The 17,814-nt window shown below is 37.7% G+C and overlaps 1 protein-coding gene across 1 annotated transcript in view; it reads right to left on the bottom strand.

The window, feature by feature from the left end:
• The window catches only part of OTOGL (otogelin like), a 92,901-nt gene extending 78,749 nt beyond the window's left edge, over positions 1-14,152 (bottom strand). The window contains exons 1-9 of the mRNA XM_077178025.1: positions 14,074-14,152; positions 13,075-13,114; positions 11,942-11,990; positions 9,794-9,851; positions 7,998-8,096; positions 7,208-7,362; positions 4,402-4,523; positions 3,045-3,250; positions 222-349 (exon numbers count right to left, since the gene is read on the bottom strand). Of these exons, the coding sequence (XP_077034140.1) occupies positions 222-349; positions 3,045-3,250; positions 4,402-4,523; positions 7,208-7,362; positions 7,998-8,096; positions 9,794-9,851; positions 11,942-11,990; positions 13,075-13,114; positions 14,074-14,152 (936 nt within the window). The remainder of the gene's footprint in view (positions 1-221; positions 350-3,044; positions 3,251-4,401; positions 4,524-7,207; positions 7,363-7,997; positions 8,097-9,793; positions 9,852-11,941; positions 11,991-13,074; positions 13,115-14,073) is intronic.
• Between the last annotated feature and the right edge of the window lie 3,662 nt (positions 14,153-17,814).

The following is a 17,814-nucleotide window of genomic DNA, read 5'->3' on the forward strand; positions in this document are numbered from 1 at the left end:
TTGAGCCTTTGTACTTTTAGGCTAAACGTATGAAGAATTTCAGGCACTCCCTAGCAACAGTCCTGATCTGAATCTTTCCCAAAGCTTCAATGCATCTAAGGCTTTTTCAACATTGTGTATATTGTTAGATTCTTGTACCATCAGTAGGCAGTGAAGATTAAGAAAATACATGTATACATTTGCATGTATCGATGTATATACATAAAATATAATTAATTTACCTCAGTGGATTCTGCATTGGCTGAGCAAGGACTGGAAAAATCTGAGGCAGTAGGGACACAAGCTATATCATCTGAGGCTTGCACAGCCCAGCTATTTGCAAATTCAGCAATGTCTTCTGTATATTCACCTACTGCATAAAAACATTGGGAGAACAACAATAAAAAATTGTCAACACAAACACATAAGACAGCTTTGAAAATTTTAGTAACTTTTCAATGTGTTCATTACCTCAATTACAGATGATTTCTGAGTACAAGTCATAAAGAAAAGAAATATTTTTCTTTTTTTATTTCAGGTTGCATTTTATACTACATTTAAATAAAAATATTGAAAAAATTCATGACAAGGTGTCAGCTTGGGTTATTTTAAGCACAATCACTGATAATCTCATAGCAAATATACAAATAATGACAAGTGGAAGGCATTGAATACTTAAGAAAAATACATTTCTTTGTAGCAATTTAAGTCTTTCATCACGTTTCACAAAGGTCAGTTAGTGCTATTATGTCCCTCCTTTTCCCTTATTGCAGAAAAGCCCTACAACACACAGGCACAAGATGCCTGGCTCTCCTCACAGCATGAGCACAGGAGAATTAATGAACAAGAGGCATGACTGGAAGTCATGGCAACAGGCTTAGATACAGGAACATACAAGAAGGTTGGCAGCAAAAAAACAGACACAAAATTCCCATATACTTGCAGCAAGAACTAAATATTGTATTTTCTCTACATGCTTTATTAGGTTAAAACCAGTATATTGCCTCTACTTTGAAGAACCTGACAGTAATTGTCTATGCTATGGTTATCTATATCCACACATGGCTAGGAGACAAGATATTGAAATGAAATCAGCTAGAGTGTTTTTTTTTTTCACAGAGCTGCACTATAGAAAACTTAATCTAACTTCTAGAACAAGAGATACAAAGTTGGATACTGAAATGTGGAAAGCCACAAAGCACACTAATGAGATACATATACTTGGATCTCCACAAATAAATGACTATAATATCCTAACCATCAGTCTGTTTTGCTTATGAGTGAGAGAGACTTAAAATATTTCTTCCTCTCTGACAGAGTAGTTCTTTATGCAGAAAACCTTTCCCAAACACAAAAGGCTGGGGTTTAATCTAGAGATGAACCTGTTGTTATAACTCTGATTCTACAAGAACATTAAAAATACTTTATGTACATTTTTACATGGCTTGAAAAAAACTTCTAAGTCTTAAAAAAATACCACATAATAAAATCATTGTCCCTGAAACAGTTCTGTACACAGATACAGCCCTTCATATTAAAGCAACAGAAAGATGCTACTAAAGGTGAAGATAAGGAAACAAAAAATGAGTTTGTTTTTAAACTGTATTTAGAAATGGAGTATTATATGCCTCTCAGCAGCTTATTTATTTAAGCATAACAAATAATGAGCATTTGGACTCTGGAAGACTCAGGATAGATGTAAGAGCTACCTTTACACTACTCAGGGAAGTACTTTAGCTGGAAGAGAGAAATCATTAGATCATTTGATATAGATTTAGAAATTCTTAGAAAAATGTTGCAGCTTGGAAGGGATCTGAATTAACAGTCTATTCTTGTGAAGATCTCTGCTTTGTGTTTGCAGAGTCAAGGCACCATGTTGTACAACTGGTTCAAGATTAAATTCATTTGGCTCTCAGTTGTTCACTGCAATAATGTTACCATTTGTGATAAAGAAAAATGCTAGATGAAATGAACATGGTGAAAAAAATTTAGTTTCAAAAATGAAGACAAGTATGAGCCGGAAATCTTTTATAACAGATAATACATCTAAAGATACTGAAATTATTGAATTTTAGCGATCACATGAATTCATTATTTCCTCCAAATATTATTTTTATCTATTATTACACATCAGCAAACTAAATTGGTTATTAAACATACTGTACTTGGGTGAGCAGAAGTTACTGCACAAAACTTACTGCTTTCACGGCAGAAAAGCTAAGAAAAATGTATACTCGGGTAGATTTTTAAAGACTCTGCAAAGATACGTAGAGTGAGCATTCCTTCCTTAAGGAAATTTTAAAGCTCCACTACCAACCATTAAAAAAAGGGAAAAAAGTTACTGTGGGATACCTTTTGTGACTTAAGAACATGCAGAGTCATGGGACTAGATTCTCTCAGCAGTTAATGATAACAGTAAGACAATCTTATTTTGTTTGTATAAGAGAGTGAGAAAAATCCTCACATTTTCAAGCCCGTTCTTGTTCCTTTTTTTTTCCACATTAGTTGCAAGTAAGACAAAAGTTCCTGTGGAGTATTCCCTATCTAGGCTACAGAATAAAAGTTTAAAAAGTCATCTCTGCCTCAGACACAGCACAAAGCAGCTCCTCATTCTAGAGTGTAGTCCAAGGCCCTTAGTCCACTATACCAACAAGGGGATACAAGAACTCCCAGGAAACACCCTAGAAATTTACTTATTGCAACTAGGATTTTATGATGTTGCTTTAAGAGAATGACTCGAGATGGTGCTCTTCCCCTCCATCTTTAAACAGAGAAAACCATAAATATTTGTTTATGTATTTATTGTTTAAAGGCAATAGGATAAAGATACCCAAAGTGCTTTGCTGAGCAAGAGGTTTAAATGCACATACAAGTACTTTCCTGAACTAGGACCTTTTCCCTTTGCATCTTTAATGATGAGGAGAAGTAAAAGTAGAGCAGATATACTATTTTACTGAAATAACTGAAACAGGACTGACTTTTTACAGCATTCTATTTATACAGCATTGTTTTTAAAGTGAACATGGAAACTGTTCACACAAAGTAAGGGTAAGCTATTTACTTACTGTTTTGAAGTATCAGGTCATCATATTTATTGCCATTAAAATTTCCACAAAGGCCACAAGGTTTTCCCTTATGATCTTCTGTCAGCTTAATATAAATACCAGAGTTTCCATCCCAAGCAAGAGAAAAACCAAAGGTAGTCTTCACAAGAATATAGTCAGCCAGTCTCTCAATGAAAGCATTTCCAACTGTCTGAGGCAATATTAATCTGGAAAAATATAGTGTGCATCAAAGATCTCAGATGAGATGAGGTTCATGCTAGAAAAATACCACATAAAACATCACCTCTAATTCAACAAGCACTTTTTCCTGGGTGTGCACAGTCACTCCATTCAATTCTTCATCATGTTTTTACTATCTTATGTTTACTTCTCTATGTCAGCCATCAAGAATGAGTGCTTTCTACTGTATACACCTATCAGTTGTACCAATTATAGGCTTGAAAGAATAATGCATCTTTGCTTTCAAAGCCTGGCACACCACATTGAGGAATACTTGAGTTCACGAGCATGCTGCTTTGGGCAAGAAACCACCAGCAGCCCTTCTGGGCACTGAGTCATCACTGGGTTAGACATCTGCAAAAGGAGGAGCTTGCAGTACAGAAAACACCGCTGACAAAAAAGTTGCACCTCTTCCTCCTTTGTTGAAAGACCACTGGACAATAATAAGCACAGATCTAATCCTAGTCTTCCAAAGTTGCTTCTGTTGGGTCGAACATATCACCAGAGGTACCATTCTCAGATAGTAAAGGCATTACAAAGGGGATGGCAAAAGCACTTCAACAACTTTCTTAAAATTTCTGTACTTTATCATTTAGTAAAATATACTTATTTTGTATAAAAGATGACTTAGACACATCTTTTTACTTACAAAAAGAAAGGTAAATTTGGAGGTTTGATGTACCTCAGAGATATTTTGTGGAGTTTTTTTCCCCAAAGGGGCTTAAGATTTTTTTTTAACCAATTCAGACTCATCTAGAAGACGATCATGTCTTATATTAGCCATAGCTACCAAGAATAAATAATGATTGACTTGTTCAAAATGCTATCAGAATGCACCAGGGATTAGCTGGGACTGCCTGACACAGACTTTGTCTGGAAGGAATAAATAATTGTTAGGTTACAGCTGAGAAGCTGAACACAGTCAATACAGTGTATTCTATCCTCACTCGTGTATTACATCAGTACTGTCACAGCTGCTCACACTAGAGCACTATCAGCCCAAATACAGAACAGCAAGGGATCAGTAAAGGTACAGATCAAATTATTTTATCTGGATTGTGTAAGAGTCATCAGTTTCCCAAACTCCACTTTATCTTTCTCCCAATAAAATATTAAAACTCACCATTAGAACACTTACCTGATTCCATTTTTTCTTACTTCATGTCCTGAAATCATTACTTCTTCTTGGTTTGAAAAAAATAAGCTGATAGACCTATGACAAGTATATACTGAACCATAACAGTGAGGACTGTTATGAACCTTTGAGGGAAAAAATAGACACACAATAAGAGTCAATGCTTGTCTTCAATAATTTTGTACCATTTTTAATAAATTCATATATGATATTTTACATTTTTATGCTCTAATTAATGAAAGAGCTTTAAAAATAAATACCTAGAATATTGCAAAGTCACAATTACAAAGATATGCAAAACTCAAAGTTCACACTACAGAATACTACTGAGAAATACAGCAACTGTTTAATAGTGCATATCATCACAGGCCAGTGGTCTAAATACTGGATAGAGTCAGGCATTTTACACTGACAAACTTCAGAGACACTGTAGTGAGCTAACTTACAGAGGCCAAAGGTGGAACTTGCTGCTGGCACTGAAGAAATACCCCTACTTCTCTGTGTCTAGAGATCTGATATATAAAACAGGATTACAAACCATACAGAACCTCAGTGTAATAGCAGCACTCTCCCTGCCAGCTGAGACTGGTACAAGCTGAACTACAGCATGCCCTCCTAAACCACTCAGGATTTCTAGAGGTTTTGAAGTGCTCCCACAGATTACAGCAGCCATCTAAGTTACATGGACCTGTTAAAATCCATTTTGCACTGGCTTTCCAGCCCTGCTAATGAAGAAAGGTAGACTTTTCTGAAGTGTGCTTTTCTCCATTATACATATGAGCCAGGGGATTGGCTTAGTCACATACCAACTTATCTTGCTCAAATACAGTACTCTCAGGACTTGAAAACTGTGGGTTTGTGCTTGAGCAAAACTTACACAGTTTTCATTAATCTCAGGGAGAATGAGCCACCCAAACCTGTAGGATGTCCTAACGTGCTTCAAAAGCCCATGAGCTTATTTTAGCACCACTGAAGGGAGAGAGAAATGTGTTTTACATCTCAGATGCCTATCATTTCCCAGATTAAAATATACACAGAGTTTAGATTGCTCAGATATGATTTATGTTACTTTGTGTGTCATCATTCTCTGAGAAGGATGGGAATTTCATTACCAATTTACTTGACAGTGCTGTTAAGCTAAATAAACTTGTAATTGGGAACATTTTACCAACATAGTGATGGAGGCTGTAAATGTAACTGTTCTGAAGAAAATATCTGTGAGTAAACACATACAGTGCTCATGAATACTTGAATAAATCTTCCTTGACTGACACTAAATCTGGAAGTAAAAACCAGTAACTGTTTCTCTGGCTGAAATAAGCTAGGTCAGGAAAAGCATTCGGAGCATTTACATGTATAAAGATAATCGTAATTAAAGACAACATAAAAGTTATTTGACCTGGCAAATGGCTTCTATGTAAGCCCATCCCAAGACAGAAACACAATAAAGGAAAATCAAAATAATCCTTATGTTTTCTTCTCCTCTTGAGGGGTTGATTATTAAAGCCAGAAGGACCATAATGTTAGGATTTGGCAAGGTTTTTGTCTCTCCATTGCCCAGTCTGTCTACAGTCTCACATTACTTATGACTTTGCTGAGTAAACATTTTCAGTTTTTAGTAAAACATGACATTTTTTCCAGCAATCGAATAGAACCTTCTCTCTTTCCAGAGCCACTGGAATCCACTGATATATTGATTCCAGATTTTAATATAATCCTGGACTTTGCTACAGCACTTTCTGAAAACCTTTAAGAGGTCACAGCTGCATATAGAATCCAAATAATTAAAATGAAATTGTGAAAGGCAGGTGTAACAGTGTCTCTCTGTAACTTGAGTAGGAAGAAATGGCAGTTTTACTGGTAGATTTATCTTCACTAAGTGCTGTTATCTGAGGGAAGAAGAAGTCATCTGTTTATAAATGAAAAACAGTCCTCAGAGCAGAAATCAGCATCTAGATCTGCCCTCATGCCTACGACCACTGTACACACACAGGCTCAAAATGAGGACCCCTCTTGTCGTTTCTTCCCTGCCCAATCAGCACCAAATCCCAACCATTGTGAATAAGGTAATAGAATGATCTTGTATCCCCTCCCCACAGTAACCACCAGCCTGACAAATAGGGCATCTCTCTTCAAAGAGGGTATAGGTTTGAACTCTCCATGACCCACAGTCATTAACCATGGATACTCAGCAATTTGAAGAAATTACTAAAAAGAGTGCCTTCCATACATAGGTCAAGTTGAAAGCTTTTGAGCAGTTAATCTTCTCTGCATGACGTAGAGGTAATCCAAAATTAGAATGCAAATCCACAGAGGGGACAAGATGGGGAGCAAATCCCATAGGCCAGGGAAACAGATCCTCATAGCATACCAATAGCTGTGAATTAGAGCCTAGCACATTCATGTTCCTCACTATTAGGCAAGTGATAGCTGTTTGCACTTACTCAGCAACTCAGCAACTCAATATTTTTTTACAGCCTGGTAGCTGAAGTTTATTAAAGTTTCTGGGGTCTTGTTTAAGACCCACTTTAGCTCCCAGAAGGGAGAGAGCAGATATCCCATTAAGGATTGAAGGAGAAAGAAATACTATTTTTAATATACCGACTCCTTTGATTATAATTACATTAGTATTTTGAGTTACTGCATGTAAGTTTAGGCTTTTCCAGAAGTTTCCCATATTTCCACAGTTTTATATTTAAGCAATTAATGCTCAGTTTGGTACATTTACTGTCTCTCTACTTATTTTACTTACTTATTTACTTTTATGTTTACTTACATACTTACTTCTAATGTATGTTTACATACTTACCCAAACAGTGTATTGGGGCTCCAGAGTACTGCAGTCTTTTGCAAATATATAGGAGCAATTCCCTGGGAAATAGTAGTAGATGCCATCAAATGTTTCAAAATGATACTGTCCCCATGATTTGCAAATCCCATCTCGGTCCTTGCCAGTGTTAGGTACTGGAGAGAACACACTGAGTTTACAAGAAGCATGGTCATCAAAAACTAGCAAGTGCAAAAGATCAACTTACACCTTCAACTTTAAAGTCAGCACTCTTTTTTAGTCTTAAGTCTGCAGTTTTAGCCATGTGCAATCATAATTAAATTTTTATTTGCTTCAGTGGAGACATTTTAATTACAAGTAGAAGCAAGGGAGTTAGATATTCTGCACATCCTGGAAGACAATTCTTGTTGATCCCTACACACAGCAGATTCCAAAAACTAGTATTTAAATAATAGGTGATTTAATTTGCAATAAATCACTGCTTATTAAAAGAAATGCAGTGGTTTTTGGTTATTCAGCTAACTTAAAAAAAAAAAAAAAGCTGTCTGGCTACTAGACAATACTAGACAACAGTCTATCTGTTATGGTATCTATATATCATTACAGCCCAAGTGCAAAATGCAGGCATTTCTGATGTTGTTTTCTATATGTCCCTAATAATGCATATAATTTTAATCCTCCTAGCTACTGGCCAAATTAGAGGCCTGCTACAGAATAATCACAAATATGCTGGTAACAGTAGTTTTTCAAAATCTGCATCCTAAATCTTCCTGAAAGCTGATACTAAACTATTTTGGCCCAAAAATCTTACCAATTTGGCACCTGCTTCCTTGAGCCTGAAATAACTGACAGTCACAGTCACCTCCCTCTGTGCAGGCTGCTCCATTAAGGCACTCCTGAGGACATGAACCTGCAAGGAAGCATTCCAGCCTTTTAGTAGATACAGTATTTTTCAAAGAGGTTGAGAGATCCCAGCCAAATTTTTTTATTGTTAAATCATGAGCTGCTATATTAGCTGAGAAAATTAACCAACCACTATCTCCATTTTTTAACGTATGCTTAATTTAATCCTTCATGTTCCTTAGTTAAAAGAGAAGCAAGGTTCTCATTTGGTTAGAGACTTATAAACTAACAAAGGAGCAAAAGGTCAACCTCCTCCAAGCAAACAAAAGGTCAAGTTCCCATGTAAAGAAATCAAATCCCAGTCCTGCTGATCTCAAAATATACAGGACACAGATCATTCTAATTCCCTAAATTCAGCATAATTTATACATATATCCAGCTTCTCCCTCCTAAACCTTACTGCAAAGGGTACATTCAGTTTATGAACAGGACAGAATATATATTTTAGAGTCAAAATCAGTCCTAAACAACCTTCCCCACATTCTAAAAAAATAGTCAGCTAAAAGGTTATTTCTGCTTCAGAGGTGACTGGAGTCAGAGACTTTAGATTCCATGGGAATGGCTTGTTTTATGTTATAATTAGTAATTTTTTCCAAAAGCATTAAATGGTTTTATAGTCTCTGAAAGCTATGAACTCCTTGTCATTTACTAATCATTCATTGAGTTGGATTTAAATCATCATTCCCCAAAACTGGAGAAGAAAGCTAGTCCCAAAGCAAAACTTCACCAGCTTTTTGCAGAGAGTTGCTTGCCTTCTTGGAGTAGGATTAAAACTCTACATACATATAAAATTTCCAATGTTGCTGATGGGGATTAAAAAAGCATTGTACAAGGCAGGAAGTAAATGAAATTAACAGGTCCTTCCACTCCCAATGAGGCACAGCAAAGCTGCTAGTGACATTAAGTGGGAAAAAAAATGGGACCTTTACAGTAAAGGGACAAAGAAGCTACCAGTGGTTAGGAATATCATCCGTCATTGTGAAAATTCCTTTCCATGCTTAGCTTTGAATTTTTTCCATTTAAGAACTGCTTTGCAAATATATATAGATACTCTGAAAATACCAACAAAGTAAAAACCATTGTTTCTATAACAGCCCTAATGGGGAAACCTTTTGCTGTTTTTAGAATTTTGAGTTGTAAAATTGCATCTATTCATTTACACAGAAAAATGCAAAAGAAGGCACCTGCCTGGGCATTTTCCAAGAAGGATACCAAAATTCCAATGCAAGTTGCCTACAGTGAACTCTTCTGTAAAAATTTCTGTAACTTAAACCTGCTTTACATGTTTGTCCAATGCTTAAATCTGTACAGGAGCAGCTTCATGCTCATTTCCTGAGTGATCATTTCCCTTTGCACAACCAGTTATAAGACTCTCTGATACACCTACATACTCTGACAAGGCCAGAAAAAAAGTAGCAGAAATTAAAAATCGTAATAAAACTAAACTTTAAAAAAACCCCACAAAATCTCAAAAGATTGACTTCCTTAGCTGTCCAGATTTGGTTTTAAGGCCCTATTTTGAAAGTACCATTTTAACAGATTTTTTTTTTTTAATATTTAACATGGAGAAAATGAGAAAATGAGACAGGAGAGAATTTTGTAGTGGCACGAAGAAGAGGGCTTCCACAGCCCATGGTAACACAGAGGAGGAAGGCAGCATTTTCAGGGTTCTCTCCTCCTGCAGATGAGGGGCACAGCACTGACCTCCTGGTGGACTCCGCATCAGGGTCCCATGATGGTGCAACCGAGAGGCAGATTGAACCTGTCAGAAAAATATAAAAGCAAAATCAGGGTGTTTGTGGTTTAAAAATTAATTGATCAAACCTGAGGCCTTGCACTCAAACACTGGGTTGGAACTTTAAATACAGAAGAGTAATTTGCATCTCAGCCAGTGCATGGCACAGTTATGGGTGCTACTGGAGGGATTGGCAGCCTGGGAAGAAGAAACACAATGTCTTTTGAGGAGATTGGGGAAAGATAGAGCTGCTATGTGAGATCACTACTGGCTTCTCATCCATGGCCTCCAGTTCCAGTGAATCACCAAGGTTCCACATGGGAAGTTTTGCATTTATGTTTGGAAGGAAAAGAAAAGGAGAGAGTGCAATCTCCCTTTTTCACTTCACTCAAATGCCCATTGTTGAAGGGCTCCCTCTATTGCTTCCACTCCCCTGACTCGTACTCCATGCTGCACTCAGATCATCCCATTATGGCCAGTCTAGCTGCAATGGATTTTGTGTTCTCCTTGACATCCTTCAGAATTGCATTTTGGTTCATCCCAAACAAAAGAGAAAGCAGATCTGCCTGATCTGCCTCCTGTTTAGAAACAGGGAGCCTCACACTATGAGGAAGCCCTGCATCTGGCCCAGCACTCTGATATTGCAGCTTGTCACATCACATTTTCCCTTCCAATGATCCTATTCCAGACTGCAAGTACTCTGGGGCTTCTGCCCCCACTAGACTGACTGGAAAGTTTACCAGGATTGAAGTGCTGAGCACTTAAATGTTTCCCACTTACGTTTATCCATGGCCAGTTTAAGTATCTTTCTTTATAAATGTGGTCCTTTTTGCTTAAATAGCTCTTCTTTCCTCTGTTTGTTATTTATTTCTTATCTGATGTTCTAAAAAAAAACAGTTACCTTTCTGCAGTTCCCACAGACTTAAGTGCCAGCCTTCAGCTGTACAACTAAGTAAAGAAATTTTTTTAGTCTTTGCTTGTAAACTAATTTCTTTCTTCTCTCCTGACTCCACTCATTCTCCACATCTCGAGTTTGAACTGATGGATCTCAAGTTAACAACAATGTGCAAGGAACATTTTAGAGTTAGTCTTGCCAAGGCCTCTCACAGCTCCCTTTTCCAAATGGAAATATGTTGTGGGATGCTTCCAAGTAGTAGAATCTGTTTAAAATCAAACTGAAACAGATTTCATTGAATCACCACCTGTAAGGCCCCCCGCACCAAAATGATCCCTGGTGCCCATGGTCCATTGCTAGGTGCATCCCTCCCTGCACAACAAGGCCCATTCCCATTTTTTCTGATAGAGACTCCAAGCTGCCCGCCTCACAAAAGCTGCTTTTGGCCTTTGCACCATTTTGCAGAGTGTCCTTGGTGCAACAGCTCTTCCCTGCTGAGGGCCCTCCGAGGACCCCTCCAGCCCTGCTTCTCCCAGAGGCTCAGTTACCCTCAGGGCAGTGTTTCACAGCTGCCTTTGACTCCCTAGCAGCACACACATCTCAAAGGGTCTTGGAGAAAATCACCCTGGTTCAGCCTGCAGGCTCCCTGGGACACCCTGAGGCAGGACCGCCTCTGGCTTCCTGCCTACTCCCTTCAAAGAGGTTATAACCCCTGGCTGGGCTCCATAGCCCAAGTGTGGGGGAACAAGATTCCTCCATTTAGGATTGAATTTCAGCACAACATTGCTGGGGTGCAGCACTGAGGCAGCGTGGGGCCAGGGTGATGGGAACCAGGGCTAGGCCGGAGCCACCGGGGGCACCATGTCCAGGAGGGAGCCTTGCCAGTGGTGCAGCCATTGTGCCTCTCACAAACACAAACATCTTTCCAGGTCCTGCTCACCCCCACAAAACACAGAGACGGCCTGGGTTTATTTCCCATGGTGTGTGTCAGTCAGCTTGGCAGGGTAGGTCCCTACTGGGTGCTTTGCTGAGGGAGAATGAAGGCATTAGGTCACGGCTCAGGTGGGGTGAGCAGGTGGGGAGTAACTGCTCCTCCTCCTCACTGTCCTCCTGTTACCACAGCCCATCTCCCCACAAAGGGTCATTTGTAAGGATGGCAAAGGCCCAGAGCAGAAAGGGAGGAGGGTTTCCCCACCCTCCTGCTTTTGGAGGTATAACCTACCTCGGCTGTTACTAGATCTCTTTTCTGTTGAGTTGCATTAGACTCAGTTCTGGAAGAAAACAAAAAGGATCTTGTATTATCAAAGGTCCCTGGAGCAACCTGAATAAGCAAGTCCCCAGACAGAAGTGTTTCTCTCTGATTACCATCACTTTATCAAAGAGGTCTTTCTTGGGTTAACATTTAAAAAGGTGATTCTTTTTTTTTTTTTGTTTTGACAGTGTCTCATTTTACAGAATTGGGCGGCACTCCAATCTCTGCTTGGACAGGGAGGTACCTGGGGCTTTGGGGAGACATAAATAGGCAAAACAGACTTACACAACAGGATACAAAATTGTAAACCAGCTTCATATTTGCTTCATGCTGCATGTCAGTGGCTACAAGTTCCCCAGAGTGTTGCTTGAATATACTCTGATGGTACTTTTGATAGCAAGAGTTGACTCTCCAGCTGGAGCCGACTTTAATTTGTGATTAAGTTTAGAAACTTAATCAAGCTATAAAACACACTTAGTTCTATCAACACTTCATGATGGCATATCATTTGACATGCCTGTGTGTCCGCTAGATGTATTAGAAGTCATAAGACACACAAAGCTATGTCCAACTTGATGCCTCCATTGAAAATGATGGCATAGATCCCATTTAATTCAATGGGATCAGGAACATTGCCTTGTTTGGGTTTTGTTTGGATTTCAGCTTCTATGTGAAAATTAGTATTGAAAATGTTTATTTTAAGGCTGTATAACACTTACTTTTCTGTGTTTCAAATAGCAGCTAGGATTTTATCATGCAGTTAAAACTGTAGATGGATACTCATTTAATGTATTTTTCCAGTCATGAAATCATGATCTCATGCTGTTTTCATTCCATTATTCCTCCTAGCTTTCTCAAGACCATAGAAGTATCATTTTTCATAAGTACCTCCATTTTTCAAATAGAGGACCCATGCCCATTATGTAAATACTTGGGAAAGAGTTGTAAACATTCTGAAAGTGTGTTCTACATCCAATCTACATGTAGATGACATTTTACACATTGAATTCAGGGTTATATTTTACTTTCTAACTTTCACTGCATTGCATTTGCTCATTCTTGTTCTGTTCGTAGGACTTGACAAATAAGGAATAAAAACTTACCTCAAAGATCTTCTCAAAAGAGGAAGCTTGCAATAAGATCCTGTAGATTAAAAAATCACAAAGTTAAACTTTTTTTTTACAGCATCACTCTGCCCTTGGCAAGCAATGTCAAGTTTAAAACAACATTATTGAATTTTAGGGTTTAAGAATCCTGAGTTTTCCAGGGCACTTTTGTAGAAACTCTATATCCAAGGAATGTAGGACTATATGCACTCCTTCCTAAGAATTTGATTCTCTCACAGTCTTTACCTGCAGGTTTCATGGTTGTAGTTCCGGTACCTGCTACCATGAAGAAGTAAAAAGAGCTCATAGCTCTTTAGAGGCTCAGAACAAAAGAATAGAAGAGGTAAACAGGTAAAATAGAACAGGTATCCAGAGCTTTACAGAATCAAACCTCCAGGGTTATAATACTTTTCTGACTGGTGCTAGTAAGACTGAATTGTAAATAATTTCAAATGAGCCCATGCTTAAAACAAGCCAGCAAATAAACAAAACCAAACAAAACCACAAAAAACTTTTTTATATTATATTAGAAATATTTGTAATTGTAGCAAGGAAACTATATATAAGATCCAGTTGCATTATATAGAAAGTAAGATAATTTCTGTAACTAGAAGAGCAATTATTTACCCTAGCGGTCTAAAAACGTTTAAACAAACTTCAGGTGCAGTCTGTTCAAATAAAATCTTACCTTATTGAAAACCATTAAATACTACTCGTCTGACAATAATAGCAAGAAAGGCAAGAAAGTTAGACTTTGTTCATAAATAATTGTTTTCTAACAAATTCAGATGTAAAAAATGGCTCTTAAAAATAATTTATATTTTAGTTTCTGCACCTGTGAGAGAGAATGATGATATATACTTGTTTAAATTGCATTTACAAATTCCAGCATGGTCAAAAAAAAAGATGGAAAAAATAACTAGTAATATTAAAATATTTAGAAAAATATTTGTAAAAATTAGGATTACCACAAAAAAAATAGAATAAAATTCTTACCTTGCAAAGTGGACAGCAGTGAATGAAGCAAGAATATACTCCACGGTATCATTAAACTGAGCTTTCCTACAATGTTCATTTCAGCATAAGTTGGAAAAAGGGAATTTATACAAATTAATGGCTTTGATTACAGGGCATCTTACAACTGTGTATTTCTACAGTGTGTTTAAATCCTTTAGAGGTTAGATAATTGGACTCATTACTTAAAATAATGCAATGTAGAAGAGGAAAAGAGCAGGAGACATCAAGCTTGGTAGCTACATACAGCTTCAGGAGCCTTGTGAGTGTTGCGTACAACTTCCTGGCTGCATGTCTCTCATTAGCAATGCATGGTAGCTCCTCAGCACAGTCTGTATTAGTTACACTTGCACCAGACCTGCGAGTATTACTCCCCTGTTGAGTTGAATTGGCCCTTTATAACACAGCAGACAATGACAGAAATGTTGCCATGTCATGGTGGTTTGAGATATCCTTCTGTCGTCACACACCTTTGTGTGCATTGAGGCTTGAGCTGAGGGCTATTCTCTACTCCTCAGTACAGCAACATTTTTTTGCAAGACCCTGAAATAATACCACTGTATAATTATAACTACATGGTTTTACATATTAACATAGTAATGTTTTTTCTCTCTCCTGAAAGGAGAGAGATGAACTTCTATTAAATAATACATCCAGCTTTTTAAGAATATTCTGGATGCCTTTTGGGTATAGTTTGCTTATAGCACAAAAGAAGGCTTCTCAGAGGATAATTATATTTTGGTCTTAATAAATCATTTTATGAACACTTCGCATTAGGAAAAAGGAGAAAGAAGTCAACAGGGCCAAAGGGTTTAATTTCTAATTTTTATTAAAATATGAAATCATAATTTTACCAAAATTAAAAGTTATCATGTTTTAAAATAAAAGTATCTTACCTGCTTTACCATAATGTAAACAGAATCATCAGAAAGCACAGATTTAAAGACACTTATAATGCTATTTGAAATTGTTGCTGATACTTTCATTTTGCAAAACCTATCTTTTGCCTACCCTCCATTTTTCCTAGGAGGTGCTTTGTGAGACCTGAGCATGCTACAGAAGGTGTGGTTAGACCCAAAAAAATTTTAGAAGTTGATGACCTCTCTTGAGTAAAATGTTCTCCCATCCATCCTTCTAGCCCTTTCTCTTTCCTGCTCCCCAGATGGACACACAAATGAAAGCAAATGAAAACTCAGCCTCTCCAAGCATGGACAAAAACAAAACCTTGGGTCCACACAGCAGCCAACAGCACTGGTGAAGGTTTGGGATCACTGATGGCACAAGGGTACTTATTGGAAACTGATGTGTAACACTTTGCCCTGTGTGGAGTATTTAAGAACTATTTTATTTTTAAGAACTATGTTGGATCTGAGTTGACATTCCCGTCGTTGCACTTCAAGAGTTTTTTGCTTTGTTTTTACCTCTATGGGAGTAGCTATGGTCTATTCCCATGGATTGGCAGTTTGGCTGCAGCTGGACTGCATCTCTCAGCTCAGTTGGACCTGCAGTACGTGATCCAAAACCACTCCACACCACAAACAGAAGCAAAAAAAGTAAATTCCTAGGCCATATGGAAACATTGATATAGTCACTCACAGACTTTTCACTCTTATGTGAGAACTTATAGGAAATAGACTTTCCCCATCCCATAAATCTACGCTCAAGACTGCTGTCAAGATGACATGAAACCAAGCATTACATCTTCCAAATTCCACTACCAGTCTCTCTTACTGACAGTTATCTTACTGTCAAGCTAAGTCTGGTTTAGAAACTCTTGGAAACTCAAGCTCCTTTGAGAAATCTGATCTGGGATTCCTCACTTTCTCAAGAGTGTATTTCTCATTATGCTTCATATGCAGTTTCACAACTAAATTATTGTAATATTAATAGAAATCAACTCTCTTGCTTTAACAGGAAAAAAAAGCTATCCAAAATAGCATCTATGTGAGTTTTGTTTGGTTTTGGGATTTCTTTTAACAATTTTTCTATAGCAAAGTTGTTATATGTAGTATTTCACAGTTGTTTAACTTTTAATATTTAAAAATAGGCCAAGCCTTATTATCTGCAAAGGAAATTTGTAAGAGTTAAAGCAATAGGCTTCATAAAGTTTAGACATCTCAGCCCAAGGCAAGGTAGGAAACAGCAAAGTCCCAAGCACATTAAGGATGTCAGCTAAGGAAAAAGAATTATTCAACCAAGTACTCTAAACTATAACTCAGAGGACTATATTAAGAAAGAGATTAAAAAATCAAACCAATGTATATCAAGTCAACAACACTTAATATCTACACAAGTATTAAAATACTAACTGACTGGCACTTCTGAAAAACTTGAAAAAAATGCAGAAAATAATTGCTTTTGTAAGAAAACAAGCACAATACAGAACACACTTGTCCCACACTCTAAAAATGCCAGTGTTACATTTTTAAGTTACAGATTTTTTCTTCAAAAATAAAATTTAAACATTTAAGCGGTAATATATTTGTACATTGAAGCCAAAATAAATTTTCTCCACATTTTCCAACATAATGTTTCAGAGGGCTTAAATTTATATACAGATCACAATGTCCATCAGGATTATAAACAATGGATAAGGAAATAACTGCCTTCTGTGCCATGGGCTGGCAAGCTTACCCTGGTTTGAAAGGAGGTCCACTGTCATTGTTAAGAAAACATGGTATTTGCAATGAAGAATTCAATTTCGTTGTTAATTCAATTTTGTTGTGCACAGATGATCTTCCTAAGGATTAGCATTGGTGAAACTAATGAAAGAGCCAGATGATACGAGGTGAGGGGCATTTCCTCTTTTCTGAGAACCACCTCCCCAGCTGCTCAAGAACCTTCCTAATGGTTTGAAGATCAAACTCTTACAATTTCTCCGGGGATGTGTTTCTCTGGCCAGACTGAATGCTCAATGACAAGTGCTTGATTACCATCCCTGAAGAATCAGGACAGGAGGAGACATTTTTCAAACACCTTCAAACTTTACAATGGTTACAGTTTCCCAATGAAGTTAAGCCCTCTAGTGGGTGGTCAGTAACCTCTCAGAATAAAAATCTTCAGCCATCCAGGCAGACAGTCCAGCTCTACAAACATTTCTCATTTAGAAAGCGTGTGGGAATGACATCACTCTGCAGGATTAATGGGGAATTTTTATAGGATCAGAGTTCTGTTCAGAAAGCATTTTTCTTATGTTAAGAGTCTTCTGGTTGAAGAAACGGCATGCATCATTTCTGAATATATTAGTAGCAATGCAAGTTTTATTTTCACTCTTTCCACAAAAGACCAGCAAAACAATAATCCCCAATTGTTACAAGCTGTTCTGTTTGCAGAAAAAGGTTCATCAGGCTTCCTCATAACTGTGAAATCCACCCCTTAGGTTACTGTCATCAGGTATTCCATCTCCCCCTGCCTCATTAGGTTTCACACCACCACAACTTTGCTTCATGTCTTTTCCCCTCCATCCCACAGATCTAACAGCCAGACAAGAATCAGTTTTGGACAAGCCACAGCATAGGGTATGTATGTGCCAACTGGCAGGCCAGGAAGCAGCTCCTAAGCAATGAGTGAGCCATTGCTTTTCAGTCACACAGCCAAACAACTAGAGACTTTATTTTCCCTCAGCTGAAGCTAATTAACATCAAGACACAAGTTTTCACAAAACTCATAGGAATTCAAGCGATCAAACTCAAAGTTCGCTCTGCATAGCATCTTTTCTTTGGA

The sequence above is a fragment of the Agelaius phoeniceus genome, chromosome 5 (assembly GCF_051311805.1).
Source record: "Agelaius phoeniceus isolate bAgePho1 chromosome 5, bAgePho1.hap1, whole genome shotgun sequence".
NCBI lineage: Eukaryota > Metazoa > Chordata > Aves > Passeriformes > Icteridae > Agelaius > Agelaius phoeniceus.